Here is a 15,007-nt window from a genome sequence, read left to right on the forward strand (position 1 = left end):
GGAGGTTTCTTCCGTTAAAGGAAGTTTTTCCTCCCCACTGTAGCCAAATGCTGCTCAAGGGGGATTTGTTAGGTTTTTCTTCTCTAAGGTCTAGACCTTACTTTGTAAATTGTCCTGAGACAACATTTGTTGTGATTTGGTGCTATACAAATAAAATTGGATTGAATTGTTCTTGTTTTTTCATTGTGTTAAATGTGACACGTACAAATGATAATTAACCTGCATTCATTCTGCTATTAAAACGTGTTAAGCTCAGTACCGAAGTGCTCTGCCAAATGTATCCCTGTGTAACTACTCCACACTGAATGCATGGTTCCAAACTCTATATGAAAGCATACAATCAGTGCCTACCTCTGCTACATGTACAAATGATAATTAACCTGCGTTCATTCTGCTATTAAAACGTGTTAAGCTCAGTACAGAAGTGCTCTGCCAAATGTATCCCTGTGTAACTACTCCACACTGAATGCATGGTTCCAAACTCTATATGAAAGCATACAATCAGTGCCTACCTCTGCGTAACCGTGGAAGCATATCTACACGATCTGCTGCAGAAACCATGTGACCACACATCCCACACTTTCTTTTTTCTCAGCACTGGACTCTTGTTGCCCCTGTCTTTCCTAAACACTAGAAAGCCTCACTGTACATTACTTCAGCTGATCTTCTGGCATGGTTCATTTCAGGTGTAGTCAAAACAAACGACGGGGAGATGGGAGCATCATAACTTTAGTTTTTTTTTTTTTCAGGAATATATATTCTATACCATATATTGGTTCAGTTATGTCTATAATAGTTTTGTGTTCATTATAAAATTAGATGAATGAATTTATTTTTATTCTCATTATTGGTATACATTTTGGTGCCCCTGTCTGGCAGTTGGGGCCCTGCAGACATGATGTGTATGCATAGCAGCAGGCCTGATGTTGCCTTTTCATTGCTTCTGATTGGCTGTTTTTAAATTCCTTCAAATACAGTTTGGTCATCTTTTCATTCTGCGTCCCTTCTCTCTCCATCTGGTCTGTGTGCCTGCTCTCTGTTCAGGTGGTACTATGGGAACATAAACCGAATGAAAGCTGAGAAGCTGTTGCTGGCTCCCCAAAACAAAGATGGCTCCTTCCTGGTTCGCATCAGTGAGAGTCACAGCGATGAGTACACAGTCTCTGGTAAGCACCACTGCCACTCCATCCATCTCTGTGTCCTCAACAGGGATTTCTAACCTCAGGGTTCACAGTCTCTATATACCTTCACACCTGGTTTCCTCTCCTCATTCCTTCACTCACTGTTTTACCTTCTCCAAGCCAGGATCCACATGGTGAACAGATAGAAAAAAGTGATTAATTTGTGATTAATAGTGAGTTAACTATTGTGCAATTAATTATTACTTTTAAATATTTGAATTGATTGACAGCACTAGTAAAATTACTTTTTCAATATTGACATGAAAGGTTTTTAAAGGTACCTGATTGGACAAAGATTAAAGGCCATGACAACTTTGGGTGGCGCACAAGTACATGGTATTTTGTTTTTCCAGCTGAGCCCCACCCCTCACCCAACCAGTGAGATGTGGCTCTACAAAGACAAAAAAATACCAAGGTGAAATTACCAGAAGTGTTCAAACTTTAGCAATAATGTTTGTGCTCATGTAGGAACTCACTGCTCATAGTAGGAAACTGAGGGAGAAAATCTGTTTTCGGGGCCTTTAATTTGTTCAACATTCACCATTACATTATAGAAACAGAAACTGCTCTCTATAATGCAGTGCAGTTCAACAGCTGCATACACTGTGGCCTCCAAAGTAATTATACACTTGAATCAACACCTCTCTGAACTAGTTTAAACACAAATTGAACATTGTCACCTTCATGAAGGAGGATTTTGTTGGGTTAGACTGATGTTAGCTAGGTGCAAACTGCAAATGGAATGGATAGTTGAAGCAGTTTAAACAGTATACTGTATATTTTTCCATCGGAAAGCAGTGCTAGGCTGACTTGTAAAATGTTCTGGATAATGTGTGTCACACAGATTTGGCGCTGTCTTATAGATAAAATTAAATGTAAATATTATGGCATAGTCCAAGATTAGTTTGTTTTGGGAAATGTATTCACTTTCTTTTTAAGAATTAGATGAAAAGATTAATATTACTCTGTCAGTAAGTTAAGAACTGAGCTAGAGCCAAGATACAATTAGCATAGCTTAGCATAAGACTATGTTCAGATCAACTGCTGCCTTGCATAAAAAATACAAGGTGCCCAAATTAAATGGCACATAGCCAGTCTGTCTGCATTGCAGTGGTGCAAAGGTGGGTGGCTCTGGCAAAACCAGGTAGAGTCGTCTGGTAAAAGAGTTGAACCAGGCTCAATTTTTGGTGCAATGCAACAAGATGTCATCTGACAAAGTGCTGCACTGGCCAACCAAATACATGAAAACGTATTTCTGATGAATTACTTTGTAACAGGGACATCACATTTCTGTTGACCTTGCAAAGATAATAGGAGTTGTCACTTGGGAGTATTGAAAACTAGTGTAGAGTGTTGTGCTGGTGGATGCACCTTTAAGCACATTAATGTGTTACTCAAGCTGGACTTCCTGGATTGTATTTCATTATCTTATCGAAAACACTAAACCCCCACCAAGTCAGCCCACTACTCTGTTTTGACACAGGGTGGTTTTTGGTCCGAATCTTCCCTAATGGATGGTAAGATTGGAAAGACTATTGTAAAATGAAAGAAATACACTTAACAGCACCTAATTAACTTGATATACAGTAGTTTGATTAAGCCACGTACAAACAGGAATGTACAAACATAAAAAACAGTTTATGGTTTTAGAGTGAGTTGCATACTGGAGCTTTCACTTGGCAAACAATTTGGGTGCAGGTGTTGCCAGGCAATCAACACTATAGCAGCAGAAAAGCTGAACAGAAGTGGGTGAAGGGAAAAACTGTTGTTGGTCAGTAGGTACATTACGCAACATGTCAACTGATAAGCTAATAGGGTGTTGGAAGGCATATATTGCTTATTTGCTCTTCATTTTAGTCTTTATGCTAAACTAATCACATTGTGGCACCAGCTCAGTAACTATGCCATGTTTATATCGTATTTTTTATACATACTGTATGTTTGCAGAATGGTTGCAAATCCGTCATCACTGAAAGTTATCAAAATAAAATAAACGATTACTCCAGCCAATTCTGTAACGACCTCTATGATGTCACCAGATGCTTGGTGCTTGGAGATTCATGTGATTTGTGACTTTAAACCATCTGTTGCGCTCTCTCTCCCCTGAGTCGCCCCCAGCCCATTGCTCTCCCTGCTCCTCACTACTTTGGTTTTTTTCCCCCTTAGTAGTCGGACTTGGCTTTCTTCTGGCTCTGCACCTTTCCTTTCCTCTCCATTAACATTCCTCCTCTTCCTATCCACCCCACCCCCACCCTTCTTCAAGGTCTTCTGGGACCCAAGAAAAAATGCTGCAGTTAGATGTTTTATTTTCCCTCTACTAGTCCTCCTGAAGCATGCATCATCAGTACTCTGTGTGCATATGTGCCCGAGTGTGAAGGCAAACAGACCTTCAATCACTCTGTGTTATGGTACATTTACATGTCCGATTTACTGTGCCACTCTGTCTTTCTCACAGCCATAAAACCAGAAAAACAGTCACATCCTCATGTACATGGAGAGTAATTATAGTATTCACACTAACCCTGGCCATAGTGTTTCTACATGTATGGATCCAGCTTCTTTCAGCCATAAACCCTTTTTTGTAGGAAAGGGTTTGGATTCAGCACATTTATCTCCATGTATGCCCTGCCTGCTAGCATCTTGCACCCCGCTGTTATGTGCTGGATTGTCTCAGGGACATCTGTGCACAGCCTGCACCTGGGGTCCTGTCTGGTATGGTAGACCCCAACCTCTATTGATCTTGTACTTAGAGCCTGTTCTTGTGCTGCCAGGATTAGTGTCTCTGTGCTGTCTTTCAGTCCAGCTTTGTCCAGCCACTGGTAGGATTTTTCGATATCAGCCACTTTTACTATTTGACAGTGGTACATACCGTGCAGAGGTTTGTCCTTCCATGAGGGTTCCTGCTCTTCCTTCCCTTGTTCTCCTGTTTTCTGCTGCTAACTTTTTTATTTTAAGACTAAGTGTTCTAAGTGTTTTTACTCCTTACCTGACTCCAAAGGAGAGCTGCACAAGAATTCCTATATGCCTAGACTGTTTATGCATAAATGGCAAATAAAAATCTTGACTTGACTTGACGATAGCACCTCCTTTCATAATCACCCTGGGGTCAAAGTATATCTTCATGTTTTCCAAGCAGATATTCCTTCTTCATGAAATAATCACATTTGATCATACAGGACCTCAAATAGTGACAGCTTATTTCTCCTTCTAGATAATAATTGCTGAGTGGTAAGTTTGTGTGTGTGACTGTGAGCGCATTTAAACATATAACATGTCACTCTTGCAGTCCGGAGTGAGGGGAAGGTGTACCACTTCAGGATCCAGCGCTCCACCATTGGTGCATACTTTATCTCAGATAAGATCTCCTTCGCCACGCTGGGAGAGCTCATCTCCTACTACCAGAAAAACCATCACAGCCTGGGAGTGCTGCTGCAGGAGCCATGTGCCCAGCAGGTAGGACACACAGAGAGCATGCTATACGGCAAATATGTTTTTACTTTACTATTATTAGGATCTTCACTGACATAATGCATTCCCTGGCCCCTAAACTGAAGCTGCACCAATCAATGTTTTTAGATTAACAGGTCAAATGCTTGCAAATGAATATGGAAAAGGGTCCTTGTAGTGGTTAACCTATAGAGACTCAGCAATTGCCCTCAGTACAGAGCTTTTGTTTTATTTGGCTTCTTATTTTGGCTGCTGTTATCTGCAAGACGGTTAGCAGTTAGAATATCTAGCTTTTAACTGCTAAGTGCTCCTCTATGTTCACCAGCTAGTCTCTAGCTGTGTCTCTCAGCTGCTTGGTGCTGAGCAGGGAGTGTACTGTGGACTTTTAGAGCTCTTTCTCTGACAAGTAGTTGCCGCTATACCTGCTGTGGCCAAAAACATTGCTATGACAGCTGCAAGAGTGAACCAGAACAGAGAAGGTGTCAGTGAGACACTAAACAATGAGTTATACCATTTCACACAGTCTCACTCATTATCACATTGTCACTGTTTTACAGAAGTGAGGGTCAAACAAATCTCCTGATTTTTCAAACATGTCCTTAAGTCTAAAACTCTAATTGGTCCTCAACAAGAAGACAGAAACACAAGATCACACATAACAGAAGCATCCATATTCATCCACCATGTGTATGTAGATGTAGTTATGATGTACTTGAATGTTTTTATTAGTCATGTAAAGTCTATAATTACAGTTTGCTACAGTTGACAATTGCCTTTGCTGACCTGAGAGCGTGTCTCACACATATACATATATGAACTACAAAAGCCCACATGCACTCACCTGAACATGCATTACAATAAAAAGCATTTTATATTGCATGGAAACCTACAAGGAAAAAAACTAGTTCATTGATCCCAAGAGGAGGACTTGCATGTTATAAAAACAGAGTAGATGGGTAGAAACATGTCAGTGTATAAATATGGATAATGTATGTATAAAAATTCACAGCTATATGTGCTGTACATACAAAGACAGTTTTGACCATAGTTTTCTGATACTGCTAGTTAATCTGGCATAATACAAATACAGTATTTGAAATATCATATGTGATGCTTTATGAATACAGTTTTCTATAATGGGAATATAAAATATATAATACTATATCGCACAATGGTTATGAGAATATTACTGGTATGCATTATTTGACTGAAGACACAAACCTAGCACAATAACAGAATCACATTAATTCAAGTGCTTAGAAATGGCATTTAGATGTAGAAAATAATATGCAGGTCTCCTTATGTTTTATATACCCAGAAACTTTGGAGTCCATTTTTGCCAAAATGAATGCTGTGAATAAGTTGTCATTCTCTTGTAAAGTCTGTTTTTGTTCAGCTGTATACAACTTGTATAATACCCTTTTAGGTAAATTCAGCATTGACTTGGAGCAGCAATTTAACTGTTGACTAGAGTGTTTGGTGGTGTCCCAGTGCACAGTTCTAACACCAGGCAGCCAATTTATTAAATGCCTGCATTTAATAACTAGTTTCTAACACACTAATATAGCCATGAGCACATAAGGGCACTTAAAGTGTGCCTTCATGTAGAGTATTTGTCAACAGTCAGTCATTGTCTAAATTAATATATCACCATACATAGTTTTCTTCCTTTTTCAAGTAAGAAAAATATGCCTACCAACATCTTTAGAGCTGAGTAATTATGTATGTATCTTGTTTATTTAAGCTACACAAAGAGAAACTTAAAACAACATTTTTATTGGGAGTTATGTATTGGAACAATTTCTTGGTGAACAGTGGAAGGCAGCAACTTTGTTAACAGTATTTAATAGTTCAACATTTTAAAATTAAATAAAATTTAAAAACATTAAAATACTGGAAACTTTTCATATAATTTCCAAAAATAGCTTGTATTTAAATTGCAAAGAGACCTAGAAGGAAGGCTTGACAGATTTTGGTAATCTTTCAGTTATCACTTTATCCATTACTGTCATAATTTGTACTGTCATCCAGATTTTTCTTAGAAATATCCTTGCAATTTAGTCCAGCTACATTTTAGGAAATAACAAGGAACACTGCCAGGAAATTAGCTGGAAAATATGGGACTTGTAAAATAAAATGCTGCCATGATTTCCTGAAGCCTTGACAACACAGTGAGTTTGCCAGTTAGTACAGGTACCAGCCTTGATCATATTTGGCATCCTACACTATAGCTAGAAATACTGACCAGGTGGATAGACTGTTGTTTGTCAAGATATAGTTCCAGCACACACCAACCTCTAAAACCATAAATGTAGCTTGTTAGCATCAGTAGTATTTCTTAATGTCAGCAGCATACAATGTAAAAAGTCCTGTTTTTATTCTAGAATGTTCTAATATCACTTTTAATTTGAGCAACCTTTGTTTTGGTTGTAGGAATTTGAAAGTGCAATAAAGTCCTTGAATTAATGTTTTTGTTGTGGCAGGACATGATGCTGTGTTATGCTTTATATGCGTAAATGAATAACAAGAGGAAATGCAGTATGTTTGGAGTGTAATTAACAAGACAATAAAATATTTGGCACTGTTTTACAATAGAAGCATGTGGCAATCCTGTAAGTAGACCCCCAGTGAGCCGTTTTCTTTATTCATGGCTCATCAGTTTGAGTATGGCACCAGATTGATAACTTTAGTCTTTGGCAGTGAAAAATAAAGCTTGGCATTGAAAACAAGACCATAACTGAGAAAACCAAAACCGTAACTGAAAAAGCAAACACTGGCACTGAAGCATTTGTATTGGGGGGGGGGAATAAACAAATAAATTGGCATTTAAAGAAGTATTAATACTAGAAAAACAACAGTCTTCTGATATTTTTGTTTTCTTTTTTTGGGTCGGTGTCAGTGTTTTTCAATGCCACAGTTTTTTATCTTGCAGTTTCTCTTTCTCTGTCACTATTTTGCCATGGGGGGCGGGGATAAGGAGAATGTGATTTGCATACTCTGGTTGAGATCCACAAGGAGGTCCTCTCCCCTGAGCCGCTGTTCACATTGAAGCTTCTGTCTGCCAAGCATGGCCACATAGTTACTGCTAGAGATGGCCCAATGAGGCTTTCCTGAAGCAATGAGGCTTTGTAGTCCATTGTATCACCAAAAGGTTCATTACTCAAAGCCTCTGTTCACTAGTGACACCTGCTGTTAAAATGATGATGTGTCAATCATACCACTGAGAGTGCAAATACTGACATGCTTGTGTAACTGAAAGAGGAAATGGAAACATTGGATTTTTATTTAGAAACAAAGGTTTCAATTATATGAGATGCGTATATGCTACCCTTTATCTTACAGGGAGATAATTTGGTTTATTAATTGTGGTTTCGTATTCTCACTGTCAAGAGCTGAATCAAACATGATTCACATCCTCAATACTAAACAATAAATGAGATTAAAACAATAAACATACTGTAAAGTCTGGGCATTTTCTGCAAAGTAACCATCCAACTACAACTGCAAAAGTTTCATGAGTCTCTGTCCTTGTATCAATAGTTCAAATCCATGAATCTCAAACTGAAAAAGTCACGTCATTTTGTGAGAAACCGAGGCTGCGTTTGTCATCAACCATGTGACAGTTAGGGAAATAACACAAGCCTCAAAGTGAGGCTTCATTTGGAAACACTCCCTCTGCTCCATAAAAGCTTTGAAGCTTCAGTGTCATATGTAACATCACTAGTTATGGCAGCGGCTTCCCTGAATTCAGCTAGAGCTCTCAAACTGCTGTGCGCTTCTCTCTGCTGGTGTATATTCACAGAACTGATCTCCATTAGAGCTCACTTTTAACGTTATGCTGGTGTGGCAGAGGTCTGCTGCAGCTAGTGCTCATATTAGCTAGGCTATAGCTAATATAGCTAATGTTAGCTGTAACTGACATCAGCAGTGCACAGCTGCTTATCAGGGAATAAATGTGCAACAACTTTCAGAGTTGGTATCAAGACTTTATTCTACACTCAACAAGCTTTAATAAGATCATTTTGCCACAGCAATACTCTGGTTGAGATTCATGAGGAGAGGACGGCCCTCTCCCCTGAGCCGCTGTTCACATCGAGGCTTCTGTCTGCTGAACATGGCTGCATAGTTACTGCAGTGATCTCCCCGAATTCAGCTGGAGCTCTCAAACTGAGCTACATTAAAGCTCACTTTTAACATTATGCTGGTGTGGCAGAGGTCTGCTGCAGCTAGTGCTCATATTAGCTAGGCTATTGCTAATATAGCTAATGTTAGCAGTAACTAACATCAGCAGTGCACAGCCGCTTATCAGACTTTCTGTGGGATCTTACAGGACTGTCTCCCATACAGTAATGTTAGGTGATACTGTGTAGAACAAGGCTAATGAGTTTTAGATCTGCCTGGACGGAAAAATGCCAGTTTGGTGAACTCGGTGAAGCCGTACGACACTGAAGTTGGATTCTGATTTGACAGTTAAGGCAGACGGTACAATACAGAGTGACATTCTCCCTGTTTTTACACCTCTACTTTTATTGCCAAGTATTTCAAGAACACAAAGAATTTGACTCCAGCTTGTGGCGGTAATGTACCTATATAATGCTGTACCAACGGCCAATTGCAGCAAGGTGAAGTGGACAGCAATTGTATTTCCACCCTGTGAACCTATAGAAAGTCAGTGTCCTGATGGCTAACAAATTTTTAGCTCTAAAACTTTAACCCTGGGGGTATTTTGTCTTTATGGGGCTTTATTCAACAAGGTATGTATTTGTACATTGCCATATATGGATATGTGTGTGTGTGTGTGTGTGTGTGTGTGTGTGTACATTTCTCATCTCAGTTGTGTTTGCATTCACCATAACAGGCTAACTGTCTGGTGAAATGATAACTTGCTACAAAGCGTTGCATAGGCAAACCATTATCTCCACCAATGTTACATAGCATTTATCTCACTGCATGCGTTTCTTACAGGGTCTCTGATTTGCTGTGCCACAGTCAGGTTATGATTCAGAGCAATTTTCTCCTCTTTACAGGCCTTATTAAACTCAGTTTTACAAAAGGTTGTAACTTTCAGATTGGTAACATGTCGAGACATGTTCTTTTAGACAGTTTTTTTCTAGAGCATGGTTTGTACTGTGTAAAGATGGATGTCCTCTAATTTCGATGGTTCACTGTATCAGATAGGCTCACAGGGTGTTCACTATTATCCATTATGGAAATTACTTATATAGGTCAAAGCACAAGGGTGTATTCATCTATCTGCCCTTTTTTTGTTCCAGACCATAATCTATATTTTCTGCACAATTAATGTATATTTACATATTCAGGGACACATGTCCTAAAAGTATTACTTTATGGTTTTACCAGTAGTAATACCCTGGGGTGCATGGTTTGACAGCATATACATCATGTTATACTACATGTAATCAGAAGAGGCACTAGTGTGTAGTCTTTAAGAGCAATGCATCATGGGATCTACACCCTCAGCAGCCATTTTGTCCCAAGGTAACACAACCCAGTTCATCATGCATGAAACCAGTTGCGCTGCAGATGTTCTTAACCAATCTTCAATATGTAGATGATTACAACAATGAGTATTTTGCATGCATCCAGTCCTCTTTCATTTATGTTCTCTGTGCTGGACCACTGGCTGTTCTGGGACTACTCCAAGCCTGTCTTTCTTTTCCATACCTGCATGTTGTCCTTCGGTGTGTGTGTCTGTGTTTCTCTTATGGCATGAGTTCATTGAGTTGATTGAGGTTTGTGAGTTTGTTTGCTCTGTCCTCTTCCCAGGTCTGATCCTATCTTTTGTGGCACCTGGAAGCTGCTGAACACCGTACTTCATATATGCTGATAATCCATAATATGTCCAGACTGTAAATCTATAGTATAGCTCTATTCTGTGTATACATCATTTATTGCTCGTCTGTCCATCCTCAAAAGGCTGTTATTTGCCAAATGGTCACCAGGGACACTAGGGTTACAATGGTTTATCTAAGTCTTTCAAATGTACCATGAAAAATGATCATCATTTTCAAATGTTTTTTGGACACTAACTCTGACTACCACAAGAGACAATGCTGACAGAGAGTGGGAGGGACACGGATGCTGACAGACGCATTGTTTCAGTCATCCAGTCCCTCATATGTCCTCACCCACATTAGTACAGCCTCTTATTGTTTACTGGAAAGCTGCTAATTTTTATATTTTACTTTTTAATACAAACATCTGAACTGAAATTCATAGATGCGCAGACGTGTACAAACCTAAAAGTTTCATTTGGCAAAGTGACAGAGTCTGAGCTGAATTTGCTGTTTAAGTTAGGCAATAGTGCCCAATTGTAATGATGATGATGACAGGGCAGGGTAATAAATTATGACTTCAGTCCTTGAATGACAGAAGCAGTACTCTATATCTCTAGTAATATCGCTGTCTGTTTAAATATACAATCATCTGTACATGCTGGGTATCCTAAGATGAATTTTGTTGTATATTATTTGATTAACTGAGTATTGATTTCTTGAAATACAGTCATACTTGTCCATAGGCTTGGGCAAAGAAACCAATGTAGGACTTCATACCATAGATAGCAGTGTTTGACATAGTCTAGGTCAAACAAAAGAATGTATATGCAGTTGTTTAAGTCTGTAAATCTCAGTACATTATCTTTACATACAGGTCTACTGGTTTCTTCAAAATATATATAGTAGTTTAATTTAAGTAGTACTTTTGGCTTTTCTAGTCAGCTTTACATGGAGGGAAAATGTCTGCATTTGCACAGATAACATGCGTTAGCACAGATAGAAAAAAGGTTTCACAAGTATGAAACTGTGTTTCAAACACTCTTTATACTTGATAATCCTGATTTGCCTAATCAGTAGTCTAGATTGGCGAGGGGAAGTATATTTGTCCTTTATTGTGACTATTCATAGTTTTTCATTTTCACAAATTTGAAAGTGGGTGTCAGTGAGTGTTAAGGGGTTTTCTAAAATGTCTAAAACCCTTTCACAACATTGAGAGGTGTAAAAACAGAGAGAATCTCACTCTGTATTGTACCGTCTGCCCTAACTGTTGAATCGGAAGCCATCTTCAGTGTCGTACAGCTTCACCGAGTTTACCAGTAGCTCTCAGACCATCTCTTTCACTCTACTGGCATGTTTCTGCTCCAGGCAGATCTAAAACTCATTAGCCTTGTTCCACACAGTGTCATCTAGCATTACTGTGTGGGAGACAGTCCTGTAAGATCCCACAGAAAGTCTGATAAGCGGCTGTGCACTGCTGATGTTAGTTACAGCTAACATTAGCTATATTAGCTATAGCCTAGCTAATATGAGCACTAGCTGCAGCAGACCTCTGCCACACCAGCATAATGTTAAAAGTGAGCTTTAATGTAGCTCAGTTTGAGAGCTCGAGCTGAATTTGGGGAGATCACTGCAGTAACTATGCAGCCATGTTCAGCAGACAGAAGCCTCGATGTGAACAGCGGCTCAGGGGAGAGGGCCGTCCTCTCCTCATGAATCTCAACCAGAGTATTGCTGTGGCAAAATGATCTTATTAAAGCTTGTTGAGTGTAGAATAAAGTCTTGATACCAACTCTGAAAGGTGTTGCACATTTATTCCCTGCAGGGAAGGGGCAGTCTCCATACAACAGTGCTAACAGTAACAGTTTGAAGAGAGAGGCTCCTAGAACGGAGGGCTACATCTCTTCTTATACACACACATACAAAAGCAGTAAACAGATGCTCCAGTAGATGCAAAGCAGGATACAAGTAATTTGGTTCAGCATTCACACAAAGGCATGTTTATCTCTACAACATGCTGACACAGTAAACTGTCTAGTGTCAGAAGCACACAAATAACTGCATAGAATAACTACATAGCAACAGTCAATACACCTAAAAGGGTGCTGATATAAAATTTCCCATTACAGTATGCAAATCAAACTCTCCTTAGCCCCACCCCTCAAAGTCCTCCCCTCCATGCCACAACAGTGACAGAGAAGTGAGACTGAAAGAAAACACGCTGGCATTGGAAAACCTTGACATCAGCAAAAAATCTGAAGATTGTCATTGTTCAAGTATTAATACATTTTTTTTAATGCCAGTGTTTTTGTTTAGTTTTTTTTTTTTCTCAGTGCAAATGCTTCAATGCCACTGTTTTTCAGTTGTGGTTTTGTTTTTCTCAGTCCTGATTTAGTTTTCTGTGCCAAAACCTAAACTCATTGATCTGGCACCATATTTGAGCCCTGCAGGAGACGACAGAGCAGGAGTTCCTCAATAGCTGGAAATGTTTCACTGCAAAATGAGAAATCACCAACAGCACACCCACTCTTCTGTCTTTTCAGACCTGTGCTGTATAACGTCTGAAATGGTATTTAAGGATAAAGGAATATTATATTACATTTACAGATACATGAGGTTGCAGCTTTCCCCAAACTGCTAGAAAGTGTAAAAGAACAGAAAACGGCATTTATTCTATCAGAGGCCGGTCAGTGATTCCTCCCTCTTCTCTCTTCCCTTCCAGCGGAGGCTCTGAGTCTGAGGCCATGGACACACTGCGGCAGAAACACACACAAACACACAAGTAAACACGTCATATGCACCAGAGATGGGTACTTGAGTTGGCGACTCGTACTCGAGTCACACTGAAGTCCCACATACCGTAAATAAACTTCCGACTTGACTTGCTACTTATACCTGACTGACTCCAAACTTGACTCTGACTTCTGAAAAATGACTCATGAACATTAAGAGTCTTTCATCATTTCTGCAGGAGGAAGGGTTTGGGTTCCACCACCCTGTGTAATGCATCACAGTGTGTGTCTGCCAATTACAGGCATGTGACGCTCAAACAAATACACACAACCAGCTGTTCCAGTTTGTGTTGGTGATGGGACTGATGTGTTGTAGCCTTTGGATGTAAGGATTTCAAATCCCCTGTCTAAGTTAACCTGCAGTTATTGTAACCTTATACTGACGTCAGTGCTGTTGTTGTAATGTAAGGGGTGTTGGCTCATGTTAGGGTCATCATAGTTGTTCAGGGTGACATGTTTAATTTTCCTGCCAACACAGACTCCTCATTGACAGTGTTTCTGGCTCATGGTTATTTGCTGATCTGACAATGTGTTACTGTGCATGATAAATGATGCAGTCTTGATAATGTTGTAGATTTTACGCTTACTGTCCTAGGGAGGTGCTGATTTAACTGGATGATCATTATGGAGGCTGTTGTTTGCGTTGCTATTGAACTGCGTTGTTATAAGTTACCCTATTTGTTATTTATGAGACAAAGCTAAATAATAAAGGTTTTCTCTGTAACAGTACAGTTGAACAACAGCACAAACTCCAGCCTCCAGCCAAAATGATCATCCAGATGAATCCAAACATCTCTGAAACAGTTGGAACACAAAGTGAACATTATCACCTTCATGAAGGAGGATTTACTGCAGGACTAAGTTGTAGGTTGGTGTACCTAATAAACTGACAATGAGTGCACCGTGTCATATCCCAGGGTTGATTAAAGCTAAGAAACATCTAAGATATTTGCACTTCACCTCCAGTTTGCCTCAGAAATAATTAATATCTGTATTTGGATTCAGTCTCCATATTTATCTGCAAGTTCACAAAATTTAAATGGAAAAGTTAAATGTTCTGTGGCAGCTCAGAGGGCCTCAGCATTAACCCACGATGAACCCATTTCAGGATAGGATTCAGGGATGCTTTGTATTAAGGTCAGAGTGGAGGGACTTTCTCATATGTACATGGAATGATAGGTTAAGGTTGGAGAATAATCAAATCAAATCAAATTTTATTTGTATAGCGCCAAATCACAACAAAAGTCATCTCGGGACACTTTACACAGTAAGGTCCAGACCTTACTGTTATCACTATTATTACAAAGGGAAAACCTGACAAATCCCCCTTGAGCAGCATTTGGCGACAGCGGGGAGGAAAAACTCCCTTCAACAGAAGAAACCTCCAACAGACCCTGGCTCTTGGTGGGCAGCCTTCTGCCTCGACCGGTTGGGGTGAGTGGATAGAGAGACAAAAGAAGAAAAGCAACAAGACACAACAATCAAACACTGATCAGGTCAATGTGGCTGGTGACTGCTCGTCACAGACGTAGAGCTCCAGGGCCAGGGCAACCTGCAGAAAGGTACAGGGAGAGAGAGAGGACACACTATGGGAGAGAGGAGACACAAAGTTAGTAATGTGTAATGGTGGCATATAGAAGCATAGGGAGAGAGAGGAGAGGAGAGCAGAGCAGAGCAGGAGGGGAGGGGAAAGAAACTCAGAGCATCATGGGGCCCCCCGGCAGCCTAGGCCTATAGCAACATAACTAAGGGAAGGCTCAGAGTCACCTGATCCAGCCCTAACTATAAGCTT

General features: G+C 39.8%; 1 protein-coding gene across 3 annotated transcripts in view; it reads left to right on the top strand.

The window, feature by feature from the left end:
• The window catches only part of srms (src-related kinase lacking C-terminal regulatory tyrosine and N-terminal myristylation sites), a 36,765-nt gene that overhangs the window by 5,982 nt on the left and 15,776 nt on the right, over positions 1 to 15,007 (top strand). For all 3 annotated transcript variants that reach the window (XM_020609020.1, XM_020609019.1, XM_020609018.1), the window contains exons 3-4: positions 1,045 to 1,166; positions 4,468 to 4,634. In XM_020609020.1, coding sequence (XP_020464676.1) covers positions 1,045 to 1,166; positions 4,468 to 4,634 — 289 coding nt within the window. The remainder of the gene's footprint in view (positions 1 to 1,044; positions 1,167 to 4,467; positions 4,635 to 15,007) is intronic.

Source organism: Monopterus albus, unplaced genomic scaffold, assembly GCF_001952655.1.
Source record: "Monopterus albus unplaced genomic scaffold, M_albus_1.0 scaffold98.1, whole genome shotgun sequence".
NCBI classification, from domain to species: domain Eukaryota; kingdom Metazoa; phylum Chordata; class Actinopteri; order Synbranchiformes; family Synbranchidae; genus Monopterus; species Monopterus albus.